The sequence below is a fragment of the Mesoplodon mirus genome, assembly GCF_964341445.2.
Source record: "Mesoplodon mirus genome assembly, chromosome: 19".
In the NCBI taxonomy this organism is placed as follows: domain Eukaryota; kingdom Metazoa; phylum Chordata; class Mammalia; order Artiodactyla; family Ziphiidae; genus Mesoplodon; species Mesoplodon mirus.
This window is the reverse complement of record NC_138995.1, coordinates 51,874,475-51,901,923: the sequence shown is the minus strand read 5'-3', so window position 1 is coordinate 51,901,923 and position 27,449 is coordinate 51,874,475. Positions and strand designations below refer to the sequence as shown.

The 27,449-nt window shown below is 51.8% G+C and overlaps 1 protein-coding gene across 2 annotated transcripts in view; it reads right to left on the bottom strand.

The window, feature by feature from the left end:
• Positions 1-27,449, bottom strand: part of RYR1 (ryanodine receptor 1) — a gene marked incomplete at its 3' end in the record, with an annotated part of 119,088 nt that overhangs the window by 72,869 nt on the left and 18,770 nt on the right. For both annotated transcript variants that reach the window (XM_082606909.1, XM_082606910.1), the window contains exons 17-39: positions 26,792-26,925; positions 26,071-26,312; positions 25,368-25,560; positions 24,166-24,382; positions 22,234-22,338; positions 21,910-22,013; positions 21,329-21,412; positions 20,214-20,521; positions 19,190-19,392; positions 18,110-18,284; positions 17,727-17,935; positions 14,431-14,825; positions 13,116-13,248; positions 12,139-12,299; positions 11,298-11,463; positions 9,222-9,308; positions 8,821-9,047; positions 6,637-7,249; positions 4,856-5,107; positions 4,312-4,512; positions 3,866-3,977; positions 2,469-2,615; positions 714-987 (exon numbers count right to left, since the gene is read on the bottom strand). In XM_082606909.1, the coding sequence (XP_082463035.1) occupies positions 714-987; positions 2,469-2,615; positions 3,866-3,977; positions 4,312-4,512; positions 4,856-5,107; positions 6,637-7,249; positions 8,821-9,047; positions 9,222-9,308; positions 11,298-11,463; positions 12,139-12,299; positions 13,116-13,248; positions 14,431-14,825; positions 17,727-17,935; positions 18,110-18,284; positions 19,190-19,392; positions 20,214-20,521; positions 21,329-21,412; positions 21,910-22,013; positions 22,234-22,338; positions 24,166-24,382; positions 25,368-25,560; positions 26,071-26,312; positions 26,792-26,925 (4,742 nt within the window). The remainder of the gene's footprint in view (positions 1-713; positions 988-2,468; positions 2,616-3,865; positions 3,978-4,311; positions 4,513-4,855; positions 5,108-6,636; positions 7,250-8,820; positions 9,048-9,221; positions 9,309-11,297; positions 11,464-12,138; positions 12,300-13,115; positions 13,249-14,430; positions 14,826-17,726; positions 17,936-18,109; positions 18,285-19,189; positions 19,393-20,213; positions 20,522-21,328; positions 21,413-21,909; positions 22,014-22,233; positions 22,339-24,165; positions 24,383-25,367; positions 25,561-26,070; positions 26,313-26,791; positions 26,926-27,449) is intronic.

The window sequence follows — 27,449 nt, the reverse complement described above, 5'->3', positions numbered from 1 at the left end:
GCCTCCAGACCCTTGCGGGGGCCATCACCACCACTGTGGTAACAGTCAACATTTACTGAACTCCTAGTCTGTGCCCAGCACCGCTCCCTTTACACATCTGAATTCATTCAATCCTTATGTCCACTCTGGGAGGCGGGAACTAGAATTATTCCTCTTTCACAGACAAGGAGACCAGAGGATCCAAGGTGGGCTCCCCTGGGGCGGAGATCTCTATCATGTTGCATGTTGTAACCCCAAGTGCCTAGAAAGGGCCTGGCACACAGTAGGTGCTCAATAGATGTTTGCTGAGTGAGTGAATGAGGCTCACTTGGCACTGACTGCTCAACCACTGTTATCTTTATTATTATTACTGTTATTACCGCTACACGAGCTCACTGAAGCCGCACCACAACTCTTCAAAATAAGCGTGGCTCTTCCCCAGTTTAGAGATGAAGAAACCGAAGCTCAAAGAGGGTAAATCTTGAGCCAAGAGTCACAGGTGAGTAGGAGCTGTTACCCAGGGGTGGGTGGAGAGGTACGGGGGTGTGGGGGGACATTACCTAGGGAGATGGGCTGGCTGCTGGGAGGAGCACACCACCCTGAGGATGGGGCAGAAGTGGGGAAGGACACATTGTTGCATCCAGAGGACGTGAGCCGGTGGACAAGCTTGAGCCGGAAGGTCTCCCCTCCCTTCCCCGGGGACGTGCAGTGTCAGGGGAGGGGCGGGGCCTCACCCAATGCTCTGGATCATGAGGTTTTCCTCCTGGAGGCCCATCTGCACGATGAGCAGGGACCGGATCTGGCCAAGGCACTCAAGCAGGCTCATGATGTCCTCCACGGAGGAGGGGGAGATAGTATAGGCCCGGGGCAGGGCACGCAGCAGCTCCCCGAGCCCATCGTACTGCCGGTGCAGGAGGCTGAACATGGCCCGTACCAGCTCAGGGCTCTGCACGAAGTCCTCTTGGGCCCAACGCACCACAGTGTGGGACACCAGCTCCTGCAGCGACTCTGGGAAGGGGACACAAGGGTAGGAACACTCTTCCTGGCCAGGGCCTTGGGCGAAAACGGTACAGAGGGTGCCCCTCTTTCCAGAGGGCTTCTCAGTCACTAACCACCCACCCCCCGCCCTCCCCCTGCCAGGAGTGGGCAGATTCTGGCAGATTTTGTTCTGTGGCTCTAGGAGTCTCCCTATCCCCTTCACCCTATACCCAGACCGTAAGTGCCCCCCTAAAAGCTTTAAGAGGAAAAAGCATTTGTATCACTGCAAAGTACCAGAGCATTATTCTGAGCACCTTTGAAGGTGCAAGTGGTAATTCCATTTGTTCTGTAAAAACACTGCTGATTTTTCATCATGGGAGACAACAGACACAAAGAAAATCTGTGAAGACTTTGGTGTCATCTGAAAATTATGTCAAAAATGAACTCTTTTATTTTCCCTGGCGATGTCCCCGGGACTCTCCTCTCCTATATCCAGCATCCATTTCTCTCCCTGTCTCTCTTTCTCTCCCAACCCTTTTTCTTCCCAGGATTTCTGGGAGAGAAGACAGATGTCTCCTGTGTCTCAGGGTCAGGAGAAACCTTCCTGCACTGGCACTGAATGATGGTGTCAATTCATGACCTGTGACATGTGCTACCTTCCCTCCATCTGCTCTACATGATCTGGACCCATCACTTCTGACTACAAATTCTGTACCTCTCCTGCTCACTCTGCTCCAGCCACACTGGTCTCTAAACGCACCACGCATGTTCCTGCCTCAGGGCCTTTGCACTGGCTGTTCCATCTGTACCAATCATCTTTCCCCAGATCTTTGCATACCTCACTCCCCCACTCCAACCTCTCCATCTTTGTCCCTCTCTCTCCTCTCACTCAGCTTTAGTTTTCTTCTTAATACGTATGGCCATCTGACGTTATGGTATATGTATATTGGTGTCTTTTGTAATATTCTAAACTCCTTGAGGGCAGGGACTTTGACTCTTCCCCCTATTATATTCCCTGGCCCTACCAACAGTGCCTGGGCCAGAGTCGGCCCAATAAAATTTCTTGAATGTTATAGAATAAACCCTCCACCAATGTTAGGGACTCTGTCCTTCTTATATGGTGTTAATATATAGTTTGCCTAATGACCCATGGGCCCAACGTTTATCATGACTGCTTTCCTAACCCCTCAGCATAGTAATCATTTCACCAAGAAATAAGGGAAAAACAAAGAAAAGCCACAAGTACATGGAAGCCATGGTGGTGCAGGAGTTGCCCCATCCCAGGGTTGGATGTATGCCTCTGCTCTGGCAGCCATGCATCACACTGTTCCAACACACACACTGTGCAGCCCCAACTTTGGGGCCACGCCTCCAGCATGCCTCCTCGCTCATTAATACCATCCACTCGTCCCTTGGGCTACTCCTGGTGGCCTATCTTGGACCCGGAAACTCCCCAAGCGCAGGGCTGCTTGGCCCACCCCTGTGCCATCCCTGGTGGCCCCAGTCCTCACGGGGTTTGTGCTCCTCAGCAGGTGGCTCCTCCTCCGGTTTCTCCTCCTTCTTCTTCAGCAGCCGTACCTTCTCCAACAGGCTCATCAGGCGGCTGCCCAGGGTGGCTTCTTCCTCTGGTTCTTCCTCCTCCCCCGCCAGCTGAATTCCTGGAGGTGGTCAAGAAGGGAGAGTGTATCATTTATCTGTTTGCTTATTAATCTGCTCTATCATTTACTTCTTTATTCATTCATGTGTTCACTCACTCATTTCTCATTCATGTGTGCATTCATGGGGTTTTTCATTTGTTTCTTTATATGTTCATGTTTGTTCATTTATTCATTCCTTGTATCATTTGTCTTTTAAATCAACTATTGCAGGTATCTTCAAAGAACTAAAGGGAACCAAGTCTAAAGTATTAAAGAGAACTATGATGACAATGACTCATCAAACAGAGAATATTAATAGGGGTAGATAATATAAAAAATAACCATATAGAGTTGAAAAGTACAAAAACTGAAATTTAAAAAACACTAGAGGGGTACAACAGCATACTTGAGCTGGTAGGAGAAAGAATCAATGAACTTGAAGGTAGAACAACAGAGGTTATCCAGTCTGAGGAAAAACTAACAGAGCCTCAGAGACCTGTGGGACACCATCTAGTGTACCAACAGATGCATAATGGGAGTCCTAGAAGGAGAGATGAGAAAGGAGCAGAAAAATATTTGGAAAAATAACGGCCTCAAAGTCCCAAATTTGATGAAAAATATTAATCTACGCATCCAAGAAACTTGGTGGCCTAGCGGTTAGGATTCCTGGCTTTCACTGCCGTGGCCTGGGTTCGATCCCTTGTTGGGGAACTGAGATCCCACAAACCTCATGGTGCGGCAAAAAACAAAAACAGCTCAAGTAGGATAAATTCATTGAGCTCCACACCTAGATACATCATACTCAAACTGCTTAAAGGCAAAGGTAAAGAGAAATCTTGAAAGCCAGCCAGGGAAAAGTGACTCATCACATATAAGAAAATCTCAGTAAGATTATCAGCTGACTTATGAGAAAAAATAGAGGTCATCCATCCATCCCTCCAGCCATCCTTTTCATTCATCCAACCAGTCAGCCGTCTCTTCACCCACTTCTTTATTCACCTTCTCTCCATCAATTCACACACTCTTCCATCCAGCTATAGCCTACAGCCATGTGTCCACATACACATCCACCCAAATACCCATATAAACATATCCTTCCACTCATCATCTACCTGTTCACTAACATGTTCATTCATTCAGTCACTCATTCATTTTACCAACAGTTACTGCACAAATACTGTAGATATTTAAGATCAGGAAATCGTAGGAAAACTTCAAGACAGGTCTCAAGAGCACGTTTGGGAGGAGGATTCTCTGATCTCCTCTCTTACCACAGTGTGTCAGCAGGTCTTGATGAAATTCGAGCAAATCCTGTCGGATCTCTTCGGGGACAGGACAATCTTCCTCATCCTCAGCATCTTTGAAGTTCAATAGCATGTTGATCTAGGGGAAGGTCAAAGATTAGAATGAGGTTCAGAGACCCCAGCGCAGGAACTCTGAAGTCAAGGATCAAAGATCCAATCGTGAGTTCCTGTCTAAGGTCATTAGTGAAGAATATCTGGGCGACTAAAGGTTCGAAAGGAGTCAGGGTCAGTCTGCGGTGACTCAGAAGTCTGGTTCAGAGAGAGGTAGAAGAGTAACAGATAAGTATATGGATAGGGTCAGAGGTCAAGCTCAGATTTAGAGGTTAAGTGAGTATCATCAGTGATCAGAGTAAGGGGAGAGGTTGAGGCTGGGTTTAGACAGTAAGGCCAGCTGGGGTCAGGGGTCAGAGGACCTGCTCCTGGGGTGGGGAGCGGAACTCGCGAGTACGTCGGGCAGTCTCAGCTGCAGTCATGGTGAAGGCTTTCACAAGGATGCTGTAGCGGTCCCTCTGGTTGGCCTGGAGCTTGTCCACGTAGCGCTCTGCAAAGGCTGCAAGAGACTCTACACGGTGCTGCAGCTCTTGGTCACAGAAATACTCCAGCAGGTGACACATCTGTGGGATGACAGCCATGCAGTAGGAGGGATGGTGGTGAGACCGTCAGGACTTCCTTGAAACTTTTCTTGTTTTCTCTCCCCACTCCATAGCCCTGCTCTGGTCGAGCCACCACTGTCTCCTGCCTGGATCCTCAAGCTGGCCATCTCCACGGTCTCATCCCTCTAATTCACCTCCCACATGGAAACCAGATAGCTCATTCAAAGCCAGCAGCACTCCACTGCTTTATGCCCTTCCACAGCTCCCCAGTGCCTTGGGACAAAGTCCAGACTCAAGCCCCACCAGACCCTGTATGTCCTAGCCCAGAGGGATGGAGGCTGGAAAACAGGAAGAATCAGCCCACCTGTAACTTAACAGACTCCGGCAGCTTCATCTGGAGCAGCCCCTCCTCCAAGTCTTCTTCTTTTTCCCCTTCTGCTGTCTCCTCTTCCTCTTTTTCTGCATCTTCTTTCTCCCGTGCCTCTTCCTCCTCATCCTCCTCCTTCTCCTCCTCGTCCTCCTCTTCCTCCTCTTCCTCTTCTTCCTCAGTGAATACTTCAGGCTCAATCATCTTCAAGATCTGTTTCACATCCTCATCGCCAAAGATGCCCATCACCTATGGGACAAAGCCTGGGTCTGTCACTGTGGCCTGCAAGGCTTCCATAATCAAGACCCAGCCTCACTCCCGAGATCTGTTTCTCCTGCACAGGCCAGATTCATTCCTGCATTGGCTGTATATGATTCCTCTTACAAGCAGGAATGGCATCCCCCCTGCCCTGCCATCCATCCTCCTTAAGATCCCCCCAGATCCACACCCTGTGTCCCACGTACATGGCCCAGACTACATAGCCAAACATGAGCACCTCTCCCTTCACAAGGAAGTGTCCTTTTTCCCAAGCTTGAGCTTTTGTTACTCTGTAACAGGACACATCCTACACCTGAGGCCCTCATATCTCCCAGCATATGCTAGCTCTCAGTCAACATAATGAAGATGCTACCAGATGGAAGGAGAGTAGGTAGATAAAAGGGAAAAATAGTGGGGAAAGAGAGGGAGATGAATGAATGGGAGGAGGACTGGGTGACTGGGTGGATGAATTAATAGATGGAATAGTAGAGGTTTGATGGGGAGATAGATGGATGGGTGGATAATGAACTGAGAGGTGAAGGTAAAGGTGGAAGAAGAGATGGTGGGTAGATGGATGACAGGATAAATGATGTATAGATAGGTGGGCAGATAGATGGTTTGACAGATGCATAAGCAAGTAAACGAGTGGATGGGCAAATAGACAAATGGGTAAATAACCAGGCACCGGGGTAGGATGGATATGTGGATGGGTGGATAGGTTTGTGTATGAAAAATTGGATGGATGGATGGATATATGGATGAGTCATTAGATGGGTATGTTAATGAAAGGGTACATGAAATGAAGAAGGGGTAGAAGGATGGAGAATGGGTGAATTAAAGGGTGTAGATGGTTGGATGGATCTGTGGGTACGTGGATGGGTCTTAATATATATGGATAGAGAGATGCATGGATTGATGGACAGATAGGTGGAAGATGGAGAAATGGATGAATCTGTGGATGGGTGGATGAATGGATGCACAGGTGGAAGGAAGATGATGGTTGAATGCATGAAGGGAAAGATAGATTAATAAATACATGGGTAGGTGGATGGATGAATAGATGAAATAGTGGATGTAATGATGTGTGAATGAATGGACAACTAGATTGAAAGTTAGATAGATGGATACAAGGATGGATGGATGGATAATTGGGTGGATACTGGAAGGATAAATAGATGAGGAACTTTTGGATGGAAAATGGGGGTATGTTTGAATGAACAGGTGGATGGATGGAAAGGTCGGTGGAGGATGGATGAATGATGGTTGGTTGGATGGATGAATGGAAAGAAGGAAGTGATTACTAAACAGATGAATAGATGGCAGACGAATGGATGGAAGGAAAGTGAATGAGTAGATGACAGAAGGATAAGTTGGAAGGTGAAGGGTATATGGACAGAGAGGTGAATGGGTAGTTGGATGTATAAATGGGAGGGGAACGTATGTAGGTATGTATGTACGGACGGATGGATGATTTGGAATGTGAAAGAACAGGACAGAGGGAAGCAGGAGGAAGTCATTACCAGCAGGGTGGACACAAGCTTGAGCACGGGCACAAACTGGAACTCCACGGAGCCCCCGACAGGGTCGCGTGCGTGCTGCCCACCGTCTCGCACTGCCTCCCCCAGCATCCTTAGTGCTTTGTCCCGAAGAGCCTCCAGAGGGATGCTGGGGCTGAGACGGGATGGAGCTCCTGCCGCCCCAGCAGGTGGCAGGGCAGCCACAAAACAGGGAGCTAAGAAATGGTGTGGAGGCCGCAGCGAGGTGGTGACGCCGACACCAGGAAGGCCGTAGCGGCGGGGACCATTATCTGCTCTTTTTCCAGGCGGGAAGAGGGTGATGGCACGGGTCTCAGGAGTGAGGGGCACAATGTACTCAGAGAGCATGGAGCGGCGGCTGCGGCAGGCACTTTCGAGATGGATGCTGATGAGGAGGTCGTAGTAGCCTGCACGCAGGGGGCCGGGCAGGTGCGCGTCTTCCAGGGCGTGCAGCAGCTGTGCCTGGTCCACGTGGCTGCACAGAGCATGGGCCACGCGGTTGTTGCCCAGGGCGCACACAGCGCAGTAGAGGCGGAGGGTGTGCGAGTGGAACCGCTGCAGGTCCAAGCGCTCCGACAGTTCCAGGATGTCCATGCATCTGCAGTGGAGATGGGCCACATTCAGGGACTCAGCAGGCAGAGGAGGTGGGAGACAGAGACACAGACCACAGAGAGGCAAAGAGGTGCTCAGGTGAGTGTTGGTGGCCCCAGCAGCAAATCCCAGTGTTCTGCTGGGTCAGGGTTCTGTGAGGTCTGTGGAGCTGAGTCTAGGAGTCTTTTAATGGTTCTGGAAGGCCCTCAGTGGTCTGGGGGCTCCCTGACATACATCTGGGATCTGTGGGATGGTCTGGTACTCTGGGGATCTAAGAGTCCATGGGAAATAATCTGGTGACCCTGAGATGTATCTAGGATCTCAGGTTGGGTCTGAATCCCCCTCTGGCAGGTCTGAGTACCCTAGTTATATTTGAGCACCACCAGAATGTAAACTCCACCAGTACAGGACATTTCTGCCTCTTTTGTGTATTTGTTTGCTATATTCCCACCACCTAAAAAGGACTTAGCGGGCTTCCCTGGTGGCACAGTGCTTAAGAATCCACCTGCCAGTGCAGGGGACATGGGTTGGAGCCCTGGTCCGGGAAGATCCCACATGCCGCGGAGCAACTAAGCGAGTGCGCCACAACTACTGAGACTGTGCTCTAGAGCCTGCGAGCCACAACTACTGAGCCACGTGCCGCAACTACTGAAGCCCGCGCGCCTAGAGCCTGTGCTCCGCAACAAGAGAAGCCACCGCAATGAGAAGCCTGCGCACCGCAACGAAGAGTAGCCCCCGCTCTCCGCAACTAGAGAAAGGCCACGTGCAGCAACGAAGACCCAACACAGCCAAAAATAAATCAATAAAGGACTTAGCAAATAGTATGTGCTCAATAAATATTTGTTGTAGGAACACATGAATAAATGGGTGTGTCTGAGGCCCCTGGGGATGGGTCTGAGTCCTCCTGGGCAGGTCTGAGCGTTACGAGAATGTCTGTTCACAAGCGTTTGGTGTCTCCAGGCTAGAATTCTGCTGTCACTCAGGAGCAGCTCAGAGCTATTTGTCAAATCCGTGAATAACGGAAAGATGAAGTATCTTCCTCGGGTGAGTCTGGGATCCTGGCCACATTTAGAGTCCTTAAAAGCTTTCCTGTCATCCATGTGAATACTCTTTAGCCCGGTGTGCCTGGGTCCCCTGGAGTGGGTTAGGTATCTCCAAGGGATACTTCTAAAGTCTCCTGGGTATGTCCAAGAGAACCTGGGGTGCCTCCAGGCCTCTCTGAATAACGTGCAAGACTCTCTGAGGTGCACTTGAGGCCTCTGGGGTGTTGTGTGGTCTCCTTGATGTGGATCTGGACTCCCTGCGATGGGCTTGGAGCCCCGTAGGTGAGTCTGGAGTCCACGGGGGTGTTAGCTGGGGATGCCTGGGCTGAGTCTGGGTCCCCTGAGGTGGGTCTGAGCCTGCTGAAAGGGATTTAGAGCCCCCTGGAGTGTTATCTGGGGATGGTAAGGTAGGTCCGGGGCTTCCTGAGGTGTTGTCTGGAGTCCTGGGGTAGTGGGCAGGGGCACCAGGTGGGATCCAGACCCCAGAGCACTTGCAGTATCTGCCCCACCCCTGGGCGCCGGGGCTGTCCCTGACCGGTTCTCCTCGGGGATGTGCAGGGCCATCATGGTCAGCGGCTCCTGGCATTGCACAGCCCAGCCCAGCCGCTCGCCCGCACGCCGCGTGTCCACCTGCAGGAAGTGGTTGGGCATGCGGCTCCACGACACGGGCATCAGCATCTGCACCTCGAGCCGCGGCGGGCACTGTGGGGTGGGGTTCTTGCGCTCGCTCACAAACATGGCGGCCGACAGCGGCATGATGTTCTGGGGACACAGGGGTATGCACATGTCAGGATTCCCCACCCTTTCCCTCCCACCACTCTGTTTCCAGGAAGACCTCCCGGATTTCTCCCCCCACTTCAGCCGCTCTGCCAGCCTGACCTCCCACACCTCTGTCCTCAGCCTGCCCCCATCAGCGCCCCATCACTGCACCCTGACCTTCTGCTTCCCCAGCTCAAACTGGATGACATTCTGGTGTGTCGGCAGGACAAAGACAGCAGGAAACAGCTTCGTATTGGGTTCCACCTGGGAAGGGAGAAGAGGGCAGGGTGAGGAAGGAGATGAACTGGAGGTGGTACTGACTCTGGATCCCCAACTCGGGAGCCAGTTGCCCCAGCCTGATGCTGCTGGTGTCTACAGATCCAAACTCAGGCACTGGAGTTTCCGCAAGATCCCTGAAGTGGCTCACGGGCTGCACCTCCTCTGATCCAATGAGGCCAACCTCCTTCACCTCCCCCAGGGCAACCTGTCATCTGGGTCTTTGCGTACATCATGCCCACCCCCACCCATGAATGCCATTCCTGTTTCTCTCCCAAGCACTTATTTATTCTTCAAAGTTCAAAAAGCATCCTCTGACTGCCTTTCCCTGCAGCCCCTCTGATCTTTGAAGAGAAACTCACCCAGGCTCTAACACAACAAACACCCCTATCTGTGAAGCAGTCTTGCCAAACCTGAATCTAATCCAATCTAATCTGGACCCATCTCCCAGTTTACAAGAAAATACAGGGGACGGAGGAAAATGTTTAAATGACATCTCAGGTGTGCATCAGCCAGAGGGAAACTAGGCCAGCACTCTTCAGATGGTAGTATGCACACGAATGCCCTGAGGTTTATCTAAAAAATCAGATTCTGGGGCTTCTCTGGTGGCGCAGTGGTTGAGAATCTGCATGCTAATGCAGGGGACACGGGTTTGAGCCCTGGTCTGGGAGGATCCCACATGCCATGGAGCAACTAGGCCCGTGAGTCACAACTGCTGAGCCTGCGCATCTGGAGCCTGTGCTCCGCAGCAAGAGAGGCTGCGACAGTGAGAGGTCCGCGCACCACGATGAGGAGTGGCCCCCGCTCGCCACAACTAGAGAAAGCCCTCGTACAGAAACAAAGACCCAACACAGCCACAAATTAATTAATTAATTTTTTAAAAAAAACTAAGCTAAAACTCAAGCCCTCTTAAAAAAAAAAATCAGATTCTGATTGGGCAGGTCTGGGTAAGAGCCTGAGATTCTGCATTTCTAACAGGTTCCCAGGCGATGCAGAGCCTGCTGGTCCAGGGAACACACTTTGAGGAGCAAAGTTCTACCAGACAGACAGCTGGTTTCTTCAGTAAATACATTTCAAAGGGGAAAAAAAGAAAAAAAATGGAAGGGAAATCTACATATGAAAAGAGACTGAAGGGACTTAGTAACCAACCAAAACATATCGCCTTATTTAGATTCTGATTCAAACAAACAGTAAAAAGACATTTTTGAGACAACCAGAGAAGTTTGACCATGGGCTGGATATTTGGTGATATCTAAGAATTCTCGGGGGGGGGGGGGGTTAAGATAACAGTGGTATTGTGGCTATGTTTTTTAAAAGAATCTTTATCTTTACTGAAAAGAAACAAACCATATGATAAATCTGAGACAAACCATACGATATCTGGGATTTCCTTCAAAATCCTCCAGTGGGTGTGGATAAAGATGAATCAAGGTTGGCTGTGAGTAGGTACTAGTTGGAGCTGTGTATGGGGACATGGAGGTTCATTATGTTGTTCTATTTTTGCGTATTTTTTAAATTCTCCATTTAAAATAAAGTTTTATAAAATAAAGTTAGATGGATTAATGGATGGATAGTAGGTATATGGGCATTCATGATACAATCCCTTCCATTTTGCTGGATGCTTGAAATCTTTCATAATAAAGTGATGAAAAGGAAAATCCCACCTTAGAATTTTGGCCCATCCCAGGATGTGCCCTGATGGGTGAAAAGGTGGCGACTGGTATCACCCAGCCCAAGAGGGACATGGACCTCTCTCCAAGGTCAAGGCTCGGCTCTGTCTCCCCCCTTTCTGGATGTCAGTTCGAGGAATGGTTCACCTAGGTGGTCTCCCAGGAACCTCCCAGCTCTGGCCTGTCCTGAGGCTGTTTATCCTGTCTCTCTGGGGTCTGCCCTCAGAGGGTGTCTGGGAGGGATGTCCCGGGGTGCTGAGACACCAGGACGGCTATTGCTAAGTTGCTGAATGAGGGCTGGGCTTACCTGGAAAAAGGTGTTGCTCTCTTTGCCGTTGGCGGTAAAGGTCATTAGGCCAGTGGCCAAGTCCACCAGGCAGCCAATGACAAGGTCCGTGTGGCTGATCCGGCCCTGCTGCCCGGGGCTCACGAAGTCTCCACCCCACACCATGTAGCAGTTGCTGCACTTGAGGCTAGAGGACACAGGAGTGATCAGTGCCCGGATCGTCAGCCGAGGCGCTCTGGACCCTGGACACCCCCTTCCCTGAGCTCCCGGAATACCATGACTCAGAGCCCCACCCCCAAACACCCGCCACCTGCAGACCTGAGTGCTGAAACCCCTCACCCCAGACCCTGAGCCCCTCGGAGCTAGAATTCTTAGAAGCTGGTGGGGGGAAGGGGTGGTTCCAGAATGAGGAGAAGGAGAAGGGGAGCAGGACGAGAGGATAGAAGAAGGAGGTAAACTAGAAAGAGGACGGCGAGATGGAAGAAGAGGAGAGAATGGAAAAGAAATGGACGAAGAAGAGGAGGAGGGAAAACACAGAGCAGGAGCCATGGGAGGAAGACAAGCAGGAAGAGAGGAGGGGGCTTCCCTGGTGGTGCAGTGGTTGAGAGTCCGCCTGCCAATGCAGGGGACACGGGTTCGTGCCCCGGTCCGGGAAGATCCCACATGCCGCAGAGCGGCTGGGCCCGTGAGCCATGGCCGCTGAGCCTGTGCGTCCGGAGCCTGTGCTCCGCAACGGGAGAGGCCACAACAGTGAGAGGCCCACGTACCGCAAAAAAAAAAAAAAAAAAGAGAGAGGAGGAAAGGAGGAGGAGGTGCCCAGCGCTGACCTCCGGTCTCCCACGGCCCCCACCGCTGCCCGCACCTGCTGTGGATGTTGCCTTGCTCATCCCCCATGGTCACCGTCACCACCCGGACCTTGCTGAGGTCGAAGTTCATGTCGTGCTGATGGTAGTCCGGGGTGACCCAGCCCACCCACACGCAGCTGGGCTCCTGGCCGGCGAAGACCCTCACGGAGTAATAGTACTGAAGAGGCAAAGGGGGGACCGGTGGTCAGTGGGCTTCCCTGAGACTCGGAGTTGATTTCTCTGGATTCTCAGTGTCCTCTGGGAGTTTAACAAGAAGTTGCTGGATTTGAGACCCCCTGGAGAAACCCCTCTGTTTCTGTGTTTACTGATGTATTCCCAGATTCGGGAATCCTTTGGGACTGTTTTGTGATACACCCAAATTTGGGTCCCTCCCCAGGTTATACAGCAAAGTTATAAATAAATAATAGCTCACAAATGAACTCACTTCAATCCTTACAATCACCACCAAGTGGATACACTTTTTAGCTCCATTTTACTGATGGGGAAACCATAGCGCTTCCACAGAAGAGAAGACGTAGAGCCGTGAAGTGACACCCAGGTAGCCCGTGATCCTAACCACTAGGCTGCTTGTCTCAGAAAATATTCCAGATTTGGTGAATCCCCAAACTGTACTGGAATAATTGTGAATTTTGGTTCCCAGGAATATACTAGAGTAGCTACTAAGTTTGGGGTGTTGAGTTTATATGGGTGAACCCAAATATTGGGGTGCCGAGTCTATGTTGGTTTATCCCTGGGATTTGGGAGGCCCTGGGAGTTATATCAGTGTGCCCCATGGCTTCATTGTGTTCCCTGCAATTTTTAGGCCCCTAGCTATATGGATTTAGGGGTTCAAAGGGTTAAATTGATGTGTACTGTATTTTGTGGTCTCCAGTATATATTGGGGTGTCCCCAGATAAGAGCAATTACTGGGGATTACAGCATGAAATTTGGAAATCTGGGGGAGGCCCTGAAGTTGAGGGTCCCCGGTTCCCACCGTGGTGGTATTGAGGATGATCTCAGGGTCATCACGGTCATCAGCAGGCACCACCTCGCGAGGGAGTCGGGGCAGAGTGGGGGTGGCTGGTGGCTGGGTCATCATGGCAGCCTTCTTGGCCTTGAACAAGAACCTGGTGGTGAAGAGGAGAGGCTGTCACGAGACTCACTCTCAAGCCCAGCTCCCCCGCCCTCTCCATCACAACGTTCGAGCCTCCACATCCATCCTAAATAAACCCCGTTTCTAATACCCAAGGCCTCGCCTCTAGAGGAATGAAATTCCCAACTGCACCAGCATAGTCCACCCTGGAGGAGCTCTGTGCTTTCGGATGCCGGGGTTACCCAGATTTAAAGGTGCCTCTGGGAACACGGAGGTTCCCCTGGGGAGCACACAATGGTCCCCTAAGTCACCATTTCTCATATGGGTACTAAAGGCATTTGGGAAAGGACAATTCTTCACTGGGCACTGTCTTGTGCATTGAAGACATGTAGAATCCCTGGAGCCCCCAGCAAGCAGCGCCTCCCTCCAAAACTGTGATAACTAAAAATCCCCCATCATTTCCATACATCCCCTCAAGAGACACAACTAAGTCCCATTGAAAACTACTGCTCCAGTAGGGGAAAAGCAGATTTAGTTTCATGTCAAATTGAATGCCCTTTGAGGGTCTCCCTTGAACTTAGTTTTGGGGGGTACATTTGAGACACAGGAGTGACCCCAATTTAGAAGACCAATGATATTCACTGGGATACCTTGGGGTACAGTGCACTTTCCCAAGATTCTGAGGTCCCCTTTAGTGTTCACAGATAATGAAGTCCATTGGATGAAAAGCTCTGGTACCCCGAGGACCGTGGAGTTCTCCATAGATATAGTGGGGCATCCCGATTTTTTTTTTTTTTTTTTTTTTTTCTGTGGTACGCGGGCCTCTCACTGCTGTGGCCTCCCCCGCCGCGGAGCACAGGCTCCGGACGCGCAGGCTCAGCGCCCATGGCCCACGGGCCCAGCCGCTCCGCGGCATGCGGGATCCTCCCGGACCGGGGCACGAACCCGCGTCCCCTGCATCGGCAGGTGGACTCCCAAGCACCGCGCCACCAGGGAAGCCCGGCATCCCGATTTTACATTCTCAGAGAAATTAGAGTATCTCAGGGAAATAATAGCGTTCACTCGAGACATAACAGGATCCCTCAGTAATCTGACCCCACTGGGCATATATGGGCCCACTTTGGGATACAGTGGGGTTTCTCAAGTTACTGAGGTTGCCTAATTGGGGGTCCCAGGACAGACCCCCAAACCCCACCCTGCCCCACCCTTGACTCACCCTCTCTTCTTGTTCTTCTCTGTGGTAGCATCCTTCTCATTCTCTGCCCTGGGATGCTGGGCCTCTCCCCCAGCCTGGGCAGTGCCCCCGGATGACCCTTCCTTGGCAGTTCCTTCTTTGCCCACCTCAGCCTCGCCCCAGTGCCCAGCTGAGCGGCGCAGGTTTTCATAGTCGGGATCAGGCTCCGCTGCCCGGACCTCATCCTCAGCAGGCGGCTGCAGGCCAGGGGGTGCCAGAGGGGTGGCCCCTGCGGTGCAGCGGAAGTGCTGGTGGAACTGGACCGGAAGGCTCAGCCGGAGAAAGAGCATCTCCACCAGACTGTTCTGGGAGCCCCACGTGCGGTGGGTCAGGCGCAGGCAGGGGGGGGTGTCCACGGTGCCGTCCACACGAGTCACCTGTGGGGGTGAGGCAGGAAGCACTGAGCCAGGAGGGTGAGCTAGGCCATTGGTCCTAAACCTTATTACACACAGAGTCACCATTAGGCCTTAGAGCACTGTGTGAGAATTAGCCAAAGACTCACTCCTCTGAGCGTATGAACTCCCATGGGACACACAGCTTGGCCGTGGGGTGCATTCAGCCTTCTGTCTACCTTTGTCTGGACACCTTTGTACAGTGGGCAGCCCTGGTCAGACACTAGAATCACCTGGGGAGCTTTCAAAACCTTCCTGCTCACAGGGCTCACTCCAGACCAGGTCATCCACCCATCCACCCATTCATTCTTCCATCCTTCCACCCACCAATCCATCCATCCATCCATTCACCCATCCATCCATCTAACACTACACAAATATTTACTGAGCACCTACTGTGTGCCAGGCACTGTTCCAGGCACACAAATATTTACTGAGCACCTACTGTGTGCCAGAACAAGGGCTCTGCCCTCCTGCTCTCTTGGGGAGACGTCTTGGGGAGAGCAGCCCAGAAGGGTCAGATTTTTTTAAAGGCTCCCCAGATGAATTTTTGTTAGACTTGTTGGTTGTGGAAATATAACACTCAGAAGAATGCACACATAGTAAGTTTCTCCCCTCTCTCCCATCTCTCTAATAAATCCTGTTTTGCCTCTGCTCCTTGGCAAGCCTACTGACCATCTCCTTCCTGTGATTTGTATGCAAAGTAACCTAAGGTCTGATTATTCATTCACAGTTAATGCCCTTCTGACTTAGCACATCACAGGTTAGCTTTGCCCATTCTTGAACTTTCTGTGAATGGGATCCTACAGTATGTGCTCTTTTGTGTCTGGCTTCTTTCATTCAACATAATGTCTGAGAGATTCGTCCATGTGGTTGTGGGTAGGTTAGTTTATTTATTCTCACTGCTGTCTAGCATGCTGTTCTTTGGGTTGAGAACACCATCTGGCAGTGGCAGGGATTGGGAGGTTCACGTCTTCCCCACCATTCTCTCCCGCCCCAGGCACCTCTCTGGTCTTTGTGCTCCCACTCTCACCTCTTACAATCCACTGTCAATAGAGACCTTTCCAAAACTCAGATCTAGACTGGACATTCCCCTGTTTAAAACCCTTCCATTTTTACCTAGCCTTAAAATGCCTTCCCACAAATTATTTATTAATTATAAAGAGAAAAATAGTAACTTGACGGTGGAGAAACTTGGCAGACTCCACCATAACCAAATAGTCAAAGTTAATGTAATCAGTAATAAGACATAATGACTTGATGTGCCGCCCTGATATTCTGCATCGAGAAGGACACAACTGGGCTTCCCTGGTGGCACAGTGGTTAAGAATCTGCCTTCCAGTGCAGGGGACACAGGTTTGTGCCCTGGTCTGGGAAGATCCCACATGCCGCAGAGCAACTAAGCCTGTGCGCCACAACTACTGAGCCTGCGCTCTAGAGCCCACGAGCCACAACTACTGAAACCGCGTGCCACAACTACCGAAGCCCATGCGCCTAGAGCCCGTGCTCCGCAACAAGGGAAGCCACCACAATGAGAAGTCTGTGCACCACAACGAAGAGTAGCCCCCGCTAGCTGCAACTAGAGAAAGCCCGCGCACAGCAACGAAGACCCAACACTGCCAAAAATAAATAAATAAAATAAATAATAAAAAAAAATAAAGAAGAACACAACCTCTTTGCTATGGTATTCGTGCCAAATACATGAGGAATATTCTGCAAAATAACTGGTCTGTACTCTTCAAAAATGTATCATGACAGACGAAGAAACACTCAGAAACATTCTACACTGAAGACTAAAGAGACATAACAACTAACTGCAACGTGTAACTGCGGATTGGATTTTGGACCAGAAAAATAAAAAGAGGCATCATTGCCACGATTAACAAAATTTGAATATGGATTGTAAATTAGGTAACAGTATGTATCAATGTAAAATTCCCTGATTTTCATAACTGCAGCTCTGTGAGAGCACAGCCTGTTCTGAAGAAAGGCACATTGAAATATTTAGGGATAAAGAGGCATGATGTCTCCAACTTACCTAAATAATTCAGAAAAGAGAGAGAGAATGTGAGAGGGAGATCTGAACGATGCCTAGGATGGGAAAACTGAGGCTCAGGAGGAGACAGTCACAGGCCCAGGTCATACAGCAGGTAAAAGGCCAACTCCAGGTCTGATTCTAAAGTACCAGCTGAAGCTTGGCCACGTGGAATTCAAGTTCTTCCCAGGTTGAGAAAAAGACTATCACTTTGATTTATGTGGGTTTTTATTGTCAGAATCTGACCCTGAGTTTAACCTTGGGAAAGAAAGGCCCTAGGGTCTAAAAATTAGGATACCAGATTAATGAAGAGTTACTAAAAATAAATAAACCCATGGGAATTCCCTGGCGGTCCAGTGGTTAGCACTCCTTGGTCTTACTGCCAAGGACCCGGGTTCAATGCCTGGTTGGGGAACTAAGATCCCACAAGCTTACTGCCGTGCTTTGTGGTGTGGCAATAAACAAACAAACAAACAACAAACCCCCAAAATACCACCATAGATAACAGTTAGTAAGGAAGGTGCCAAAATGTACCCAGTGATTTATATTTCTTTAAACCTTGTTGTAGGATTAGATAGTTATAAGGGCTGGAAACGTCCACTGGGGTCACTTAATCCAGCTTCTCTTTTCTCCCTTCCCCATTTTGTAGGCACGGTACCTGGAGCTCAGAAAGGTGTAGTTTGCCAAGGTTATACCCTGCAAGGCAGCCCTGGGAGCCCATGATCCTTACACCCACTTCTACACAGTTTGTGGGCTAACAAAGAAGCCAAAGAGAAACTTGGGGAAGAGAACTGCGGGGAGAATGAGGTTTGGAAGCAGGTCAGAGCGTGCTGAGTGGGGTCGGTCCTCACCTCATAGTGGGGATGCTCAGGGGGCATGGCCTCAAACTGGGGAAGGCTTTTGCTGAACCAGGTAGTGACCGGGCGCTGCATGTTGACGGCAAATGGCTCAAAACCTTCCTGGAGGCCACAGATGGCAAAGAACCGCAGGGAGCTCACATCCTGGCCCAGGTTCAGGTGACCCACCTGGCCAGGTCCCAAGCTGCAGACGGGCAGGAAGCCTAGTGGGAGGGGATAGATGGGCAAGGGTGAGGATAGATGGGCAGGGCAGTGGCAGCCATGGGGAAGGAGGTACTGTGGAAAGAAGGGATGGAAGAGCGGGGGGCTGGAGGGGACAGCGTAGGGTCATGTGAGACGGAAGAAAACCAGAAAGGGGCCACAAGGCCAGCCCTCACCGTCCCCGACCTCAATATCCCGGAAGGCTGTTTCAGAGCCTGAATCGGACATGAGGACCTCGCCGTTGAGGGTGAAGATAATGGTGTTCTCTGTGAGGTCGATCATGCAGCCCACGACATCACCTGACTGCCAGGGACGCCCAAACAGTTCACTGCCCAAGTGCCAGCGCTGACCCTGTGAGGGGGCAAGGGGGGACGTGGTGCAGGAGAGACACACAGAGGAACGGGGAGATACAGAAGCAAGGGGAGACGTAAAGATACAAGTGTCAGGTCCAGGGCATGTGGGACAGAAGAGGGTTCACCCCCACGGTGGCCCCCATCTTACCCCACGTTTGCATCCATGATCCTTAAAGGATAAGCTTTCATGCCTTCCCCTCCCACTAATCTCCGTATCTCATCCCTTCTGCCTGGGTTCTCTATTGTTTCCATGACTGGGGCTGGGGTTATACAGACCACCAAAGTGCTAGTGGAGGGTTGGGGACAGCAGCAAGTAGAGGTATGGAAAGGAAAAACTAACCAGTCAACGTCCCTCATACGGACACAAATATACCCATATGCCCCCAGAATAGATAAATGGATAATGAGATGGGTGGATAGGAAGCAGGGTATATGGCTGGATGGAAGAACGAAATGAAAGTGGAGATGATGCAAGGAGGGAACAAAGTGTAGACAGACACATAGGTAGATGGATGGGTGGATGGATAAATAGATGATGTATTTATGCATTAAATTATTGGATAGATGAATGGATAAATGAAATCACAAATTGACTAAACAGGTGAATTGCAGAACTAACAACTACATGAATCGATGGCAACGTGGATGACTAAATGATTCTGTGGACAGATGAGAAGGATGGATGAATGGACAGACGGATGGTTGGATAGAGAGATGGATGATGGATGGACATGTGCGTGGACAGAGAGAGGGAAGGATACATGGAAGAATGGGTAGGTGAGTGGGAAGGTAGAGTCAGAGATGGGCGGACACAGTGAGGCACAGGTAGAGGCGGGGCTGGAGTGTATGAGCTGTGGGAAGGACCACAGAGCCTGGCAGAGTGGAGCCCAGGGAGCTACCCACGCGGTGCCCATTGAAGACATAGGCCAGCTCATCGGCTCCCAGCTCCACGTCAGGCCGCAGCTCAGGCCTCGCCCAGCCCACTCGCATCTCGCCGGTGGTGACTGCCTCAAACTCGAAGTACCAGCGGCCGCTCTGCACCACATAGGATTTCTCTGCCCTGAAGATGCGCACCCGGTCCCAGCGAGACTGGCTCTCCACCTGACCTACAAATGGGGCCAGGCAGAGTCAGAGAGGCTGGGTTGGTGGGAGTGACCAGGAAAGGTAAGGGCCTTTGGGGGGCTGGGAGGAAAGGGACAATTCTTGGTGTTAGGGAATCTCAGAGCAGTCCCAGAGAGGCAGGAGGGACCTACTGAGACTTCTCCATGTCTTTGCAGTCAGAGCTTCACAGAGGAACTAGTGACAGAGGCATGGAGGAAGAAAGTCGGGTCAGTCACGGTCATGGTCTAGGGTGAAGGGTCAAGATTAAGGTCAATGGTAAGAATCAAGGGTTGAGAGCAGGATCAGGAAGAGAGGGTCAGGGTCAGGGAGGGGATAGAAATTGCGGCTGGGGTCAGGGGTTAAGAAATTGAAAGTTGAGGACCACAGTCAGGGTTGGGGGTTGAGGCTAGGATTGGGGGCTCAGTGATAGGTCAGGAGTCAAGTTAGGAGGGATTAGAGGCTCTCTAAGTCCTTGGTTGGGTGGCTCCATGTTATAGCTATAGTCCAGAGGTTAGGAGTTAGGGGTCGTAGCTGGGGGTCAGGAATTGGAGTCAGGGTCAGGGTTAGCGCTCACTGGGTTCCTGGTCTGGCTGTTCAGTGTTGTAGCCGTAGCCCAGGCAGGGCTTGAGTCAGGTCAAGGTTAGTGGTCAAGATCAGGTTCAGGGTCAGGGACAGACCTGACCTCTCTGTCAGGGTTGGGGGGAGAGGGTCAGAATGCTGTAGATGTAGCCCATTGAGAGGCGAGTTGGGTCAGAGATCGGGAGTCAAGGGCCGGGGTTAGGGTCAGGGTAGGAGTCAAGGTCAGGGGCCTGTGGTCAGCACTCACTGGGCTCCTGGTCCGGTGGCTCAATGTTGTAGCCGTAGCCCAGCAGGGTGCGCACGGCCTGGCAGAGGCTGTCCCGGTTGCTGCGCTTGGTGGCCTCGTCCAGCAGGCGGTAGGGCACAAGGCGAGGGTTCCGGCGCGCAGGGATGTCCTGTACAGAGCTGTAGGTCCAGCCCTGGGCCACTCGGTCTCGTGCCCACACATTGTGTCCGTTCTCCGCCAGCCGGTCCACCAGCATCGTCTGCGCGGGCGTCAGTCTCACGTGGCTCAGGTCCAGAGGCGCCGGCTTGTACCCATTGCTCATCATGTACCTGCGGGTGTGGTGGGGTTTGGTGGGACAAGACCCTCACCTCCACTTCTAGGCTCTGTGCTATGGCCTCCCTGACTTCTGACCCTTGTCCTTCGGATTCCATGATCTTTAGCCTTGAGCTTTGAAATTTCTGACCTTTGGTCTCTGATATCAGGGTTCTCTGACTCCCTTAAATAAGCTTTGATATACTTGACTTCTGACCCCAGGATCCTGTGACCCTAGCAAGGGCTTTGACTTCACTGACCTCTGGCCTCTGTGATCCCTTCATCTTGATTTTGGGAGCCTCATCTCTCACCCTGGAACTCTCTGACCCCGCACTTCTAACTTTGAGGCTTCTTACCTCTGATCCCAGGACCCTATCATTCCAAACTCCTGGCTTTGGAGTCCTTGACCTTTGAAACTTGGCATCTATCCCCAGGACCTCTGATCTCTCATCTATAATTTTGGGATCCCTTACTTACAACTCTAACAATTTCTCACCTCTTTCCATTGACCCCTTACCTCTAACTCAGAGATATCACCTCTGTTCTCTCTCATTTTCCCGGACTCCATGGCAGACCCTGACCCTGGGTCCGACACACTCCCACCCTCTCTCTGGAATGCCTAACTCTGCATTCCTGACACCTCCCCAGGACACTCACCACTGACTCCAGAGCCCTGACCCCTGGTCCTATGACCTCCACCCTATAGCCCCTTGGTTTCTGACCTCAGCCTCCCCCCACCGGCCCTCAATTGCTCCAGCCCTCACCACGGCATCCCCGGCCCCCTACTCTCTTCCCCAGATGGGGCCCGGGCCACCCACACTCACGTCTTGGGGAGTTTTGTCTTCTTCAGGTTGTCTTCCGCCTTCTCGTCCGCCATGCCCACGTGGCAGCCCAGCGCCAGCAGGGTCCTGGGGCGGGGGGTGGGGGCAGGGGGACAGGGTCACCCCACGTGGCCTCCCTGCCGCTGGCGTCCTCTCTCCACAGCCCAGCTCCCCTCATCCCCCAGCCCCTGTCAGCTCTGTCTCTGGGTCACTAGCTCTCTCCACCTCTCTGGTTCTGGTTTTCTGGGCATCTGTCCCGTCTCTCTCGGTCTTGGTGTCTGTGTCTCTCTGGCTCCTGACTCTCCCTGTTTCTCTGTCGCTGTATCTCTTTGGCTGTGCTTGTCTTTTCCTGTCTGCTTCTTTCCTTGTCTCTTTCTCTCTCTTTCACTTGCTGAGCATCTCTTTATGCCTCTGTCTCTTACTTGCCCCCTGTCAGTTTCAGCCTCACAATCCCAGTCTCCCTCTCTCCCTCTGCCTCCCTTTTGTCTCTCTGTCTCTCTCAGTCTCGGTCTCGCTCCCCCTGTCTCTCCTTGCCCCCGCCCAGCAGGCAGGCCCGGGCCCCTGCTCCCTGGTCAGCCCCTCACTTGAGCGTCTCCCCCGACATCTGCAGGTTGTAATTCCTCTCGGGCTCCGGTAGGCTGTGGAAGTCCACGAGACATGGGTGCAGCCTCTTATTATCATCCCGAACCTGGAGAAACTCCAGAGTCAACTCCTCGGTTCCCCTTCCCTCCCCAGCACTCCCAGACTGTGACCCCTGGCCTCCCCGACCCGTTCTGCCACCCAAGGAGCCCCTGGTGTCCCAAAGTCGCTTCCCCCAGCCACCAGCCCCTCCCAGTTAGTGAGCAGTGTTCACTCCACCCCAGCCAGCCTAGCCTCTCTCCCCACCACGCTGCAGGCAGCCCCCTCACCGGGCCGTAGGTCCAGCCCTGCTCAATGCGAGTCAGCGCCCAGAGTTCATGGATGTTCTCCGCCAGCTTCTCCCGAATACCCTCCAGATGGGGAGGCAGGACAATCTGCGGGCAGGTGACATTTGTGAGGTCCCTGCATCCCCTCCAGTCTGCGTCGTGACCCCTCTTCCCGAGAACACGTGCGAGCCCTGAACAGCTCCCCAGAGAGCTCTTTTGACCTTTCCTACTGCCGAGCCTTGCTCCCCATCACCTCACCCTGCCTCCAGGGTTGATGTCCAGCTGAGTAAGGACTTAGCATCCTCAGAATTAAGGAACTGTCTGGGAATGGGTCTGTCTCCCCCTGTGGAATGGGGGTTGCGTGAAGGCAGGGCTGGGGCTGTCTCTGTCTCCAGCATTTTCCCAGCCCTGTCCAGCCCAGAAGGGGATGCTTGTGAAATGTTTGCTGAATGAATGGATGAGTCTCTTTCCTTCTCTGTACAATGAGAATCAGAACAATATTAACTCATGATACTTACTTTATAAGGGTTCAGTGAAATCATTTACATAAACTACTAAATGTTATATACAGTGGACCCTCAAACAATGTGAGCTTGAACTGCGTGGATTTTTTTTCAATAAACATAAATAGTAACTGTATTTTCATTTTACAGATCTTTAAATTAACTAAATGTGGTGGAAAGCTTGTGTTTGATTAGAGATCACAAGATGTGGAATCAAAAGAACTAGGGCTTGAGTCCTGATTCTATCCAAACTATTTTAGCTTCCTGACCTAGGGTGTGTCATTTACCAACTCCTTTGTTTTTAAGACAGGGAGAGCAGTGCTGGGACTTGCGACTGTGCCGGGGTCGGTGCTCCTAACCCTCCCGCATAGTTTCTATAAATGCGTGGCACATGGTAGGTGCCTAGTCATATTTATATTGTTGTTCTGCAGGCAGAGATAATGATGGTTGGACCAGGGTGGGATGTGGGAGGAGAAGGGATTGGGAGAGGCGGAGTGGACAACCCCTGAGGCTGCCAGGTGGGTGGGGGAGGGGAACGGAGACATCCAGGAGGAGGCCCGGGGCTCTGGCTGGCTACAGGGGGATGACAAGTTCACCCCTGCAATAACATTACTACTACCAATAATGACAGTAACTCTGTTGAGTACTTACTATTTCCTCAGGACCATGCTAAGCACTTCACATATGTTAATTCATCTAACCTTCACAACAATGCTAGAGGGAGGTTCTCTCGTTCCCCCCTTTTCCTCACAGGTGAGGGAACTGAGACACAGAAAAGTGAAGCCGCCTGCCCACGGCGACATGCTGAAAGTCAAACCCTTGTGATCAGGCTCTTAAACAGGACTTATATTCCCTCCTATAGGGACATGTCTGGAGGGAAGGTGGGGAGCTCAGATTGGGATAGGAGGAGTGAGAGAGGCATGGAATAGAAAAGACGCCCAACAAACTGTGGTGGATAAGATCGCAGGATTTGGGATCAGACTGCCTGGGCTCAAATGCTGTGTGACTTGAACAGGCTGCTTAACCTCTCTGGGCCTCACTTTCCTCAGCCGTATATTGGGGGCAATAATAGTCCTTTTTAGGGAATTCCCTGGGGGGTCCAGTGACTGGGACTCTGTGCTTTCACTGCTGAGGGCCCAGGTTCAATCCCTGGTCAGGGAGCTAAGATCCCACAAGCCACTCGGAGCAGCAAATAAATAAATAAATACTTTTTAAAAATTAAATAAATAAATAATAGTCCTTTTTTTTAGGGGACTATACTGAGGACTCCCTGAAACCGAGATTCTGCCTTGAGAGATTCCTTTGCCTCCTCTCTACCTCAGCTTCCCCACCTGTTAAACAACAGGGTCCCCAGCTTCCAGCTCAGGTCCCCATCTCCCTGGCTCCTAAGGGAGTCTGCCTCTCCACGAAACCCTTGCAGAGCAGGCAGTACCTGGACGGTGTCCACAGGGCAGGGCACAAAGTCGGTGTGTGAGAGGCAGCGGCTGGGGCCCACCAGGTGGGGCCCCCGGGGCCCTTCCCGCCGATACTCCTTGATGGGCTCCAGATGAAGTCGCTCTCGCGGGAGCACAGCCTCATGACAAGGGGCGTAGCCAGGCGGAGGGAGGAACTTGAATTCGCCATGGCGGCCACCAAGGAGGAATCGCACCCTAGGTGGGAGAGTGGGGGTCATGAGTGAGGGCAGTGTACAGAGGAGAATCTGTACTCAGTGGGGGGAAGGGAGCCATCTTGGGATCAGTGGAAGGTTCTGGGGAGAGCTGAGGTCACTGGACAGTCATAGCGTCATGGAGGTCATTTAGGAGTCAGGAAAGTCTAAGGGCAAAGAAAATGTTGGAGGCCAACAGGAATCTTTGGAAAACCAAGAAAGGAAAGTGGGGGTCAGGTCACTGGGGAGTTAATCCAAGGTCATGGGAAGGTCCTTGGAGGAGGTCCTGGATCAACAGAGCATCTAGAGATACCAGAAGGTTTGGGGGATACCAAGAAGAAGGTCATTTGGAAGTCACTGAGAGTCTGGTGTAACCTTGAGAAAATCATAATTGCCACTGAAATGGTGAGTAAGTCATTCACAGAGATTGGGGTCACTGGGAAAAGACTGGGCTACTGAGAGGCCTTTGAAATAACTGTGGTCGTTGAGAGGTCACTGGGAAATGATGGAACTATTAGAATATCATTGGGAGATGCTGGGGTCATTGGGAAGCTGTTAAGAGCATGGAGTCATTGGGAGAGTCCCAGATCACTGGGAGGCTTTGTGGTCATTGGAAGATCACTGTCAGATTCTGGAATCATCTGGAGGTCACTGGAATGGCATAGAATCATTGGGAGAGTCAGAGGTCATCTGGGAGGTCACTGGAAGACACTTATTAATCATTAGAAGGTCATTGTGAAATTTGGGGGACACTTGGAGATTGGGGTGAAGCTGAGGTCATTGGGAGGGGCTGGGTCATTGGGAGGACACTGAGAGTGTCTGGGATCATGTAGAGGTCACTGGGACCTTCATGTAGGGGTCTGGCCCATCAGTCCTGAGAGAAGGTTGCTGGGTCCTGGCCCCATAGAAGGCCATGGCGTGCTTGCAGAAGCTGTCTCAGGACAGTCCCAGGTCTGGGGACTGGCCAGGGGGCTGGGGCAAGTCCTTACTTGACACCAGCTGAGAAGCTGACAACGGGGAAGAAGAGCCCATCAAGGTTGAAGGCCTCGAAGACACCCTGCACAGGACAGCCATTGATGCGGAAGGAGATGGACGGCACGCTGAGGTCCAGGCAGCAGCTGACCACGTCCTCGGGGCCCAGGAGGTGCTGCCCTGGGGAAGTCACCAGGCGTGGCACGTGTCCTGCACCAGGAACACCAGGGAGAAGTCAGAAGTCAGAGGTCCAGTGGAACCAATGGTCTCAAGAGACAAGGGGCAGGTATTAGAGGATCCTATAGGGTCTGGACCCTAGCAACTCTAAGGTCAAGTGTTCCTTAGAGATTAGAGGCAGAAGTCAAGTTTCCCCTGAGAGGTTCCTGAGAGGTGTGGGGGTCAAAGATTAAAGTCGTCTTGGAGTTAGGATTCTGTAACCTTTGGGGGCATGAGTCAAAGATCAGAGATCATAATAATCGGGGCAGTTTTCTGGGATCTCTAGGGTCAGAGATCTGACATCCTCTGGGGTCAGAGTTCTGGAGGCTATGAAGAAACAGGTTCTGAAAGCTCTAGGGTTAGGGTCTTGGGAAATGAGGAGTAAGGGGTCAAAGTTAGCCTGTTTGGGAGTCAGGATCCCAAGAACCCCAAGGCATGTGGTGAGAGCCTAGAAACCCTGGGTCAGTGGTCAGGGTTGAGGGTCCCCTAGAAGGGTCCAGGTACCTGTCCAGAGATGTAGCCCATCAAAGCCGTAGGAATAGAGGTCATCGCCGACCCCGTTGCCGCCCCAGCCCTCGCCGCCCCCAGGATACGGGCTGTAGCCTTCAGTGAGGGCCCAGCCCACCCGCAGGTGGGTGGCCTGAGCTGTCAGGAATGGAGCCACCTCGTCCACCATCACCTCAAAGTACCATTTGAGGTACTGCGTGGAGCCCTCTGCTCGGCCCACAAAAATGTTGGGGCGGATGCTGTAGGAGAGACAGGACAGGAGAGGAAGATGAAGGAGAGATGGAGAGGAGACCCAGGCTAGTGGGGGGTGGGAGAGGAAGGGAGAAAGACAAAGATATACATACACAAGAAAAACAGAAAAGCAGAGACACAGAAACAGAGAGAGAAAGCAGAGACAGAGATGGACAGAGAGGCATCAAAGGACAGAGAAGAGAGAGATGGGAGAGAGACCGGGAAAAAGAGATGGAGGAGAGATAGAGACAGACAGATGAAGACAAAAAGAGCAAACACAGAAAGAAAGAAAGAGGGAGGAAGACACGGAGGCAGAAATGGAGCAGGGAGAGAGGACAAGAGGAATGAGAAGCCAGGGATGAGCTGGGGACAGCTGTGGGGACCGGGGTGGGAGATGGAGGAAGGCCCACCCACCTGGGTGTGGAGTCTGAGTCAGGGAGGGGATTGAGAGGTTCTGAGTTCTGGGGTCAGGGGTTAGGGGCCAGACCTGGTGACAAAGTTGATGAGGTTTGTCTGCAGCAGAAGCTCGCGGCCAGGGAGCAAGTTCTCAGTAATGAGATCTTGGTTGGAGCGCACAGCCACGCCGTTGCACACACACAGGGAACACAGCACATCCAGCACCTGGAGGTCAAGGTCAGAGGTCAGGGTGTGAGGGCACCTGGGCGGGGTGGGGGCGGGTGTTGTCCATGGAAGACCCAGAGTGGGAAACCAGAAGGATGATATGCCAGGATGGGAGATAGAGCTTTTGACTGAGAAGAGGTGGTGAAAGTGGGAGGTCAGGGGTCACAGAGAGAGATCGGAGTCAAAGAGAAACATCAGGCAAGAGGTGGGGGCCGTATGAGTTGGGATAAGACATCAGCAATGCAAGAAAAGAGAGACTGAGGAATTCCCTGGCGGTCCAGTGGTTAGGACTCTGAGCTTCCCTGGGTTCGATTGTTGGTTGGGGAACTAAGATCCCGCAAGCCACATGGCTTGGCCAAAAAAAAGACCGGGGTAAGAGGTCAGAAGTCAGTGGGAAGAGTGAAAGGGTCGGTCAGGGAGAGAGCACAGGGATAAAGATGAGGTTTAGATCAGTGGAGGTTGCCAACTTGCGTCTTCAGGGGCAGGAAGATAATGTAAATCCGTGAAGGGGTTAGAAATAATTC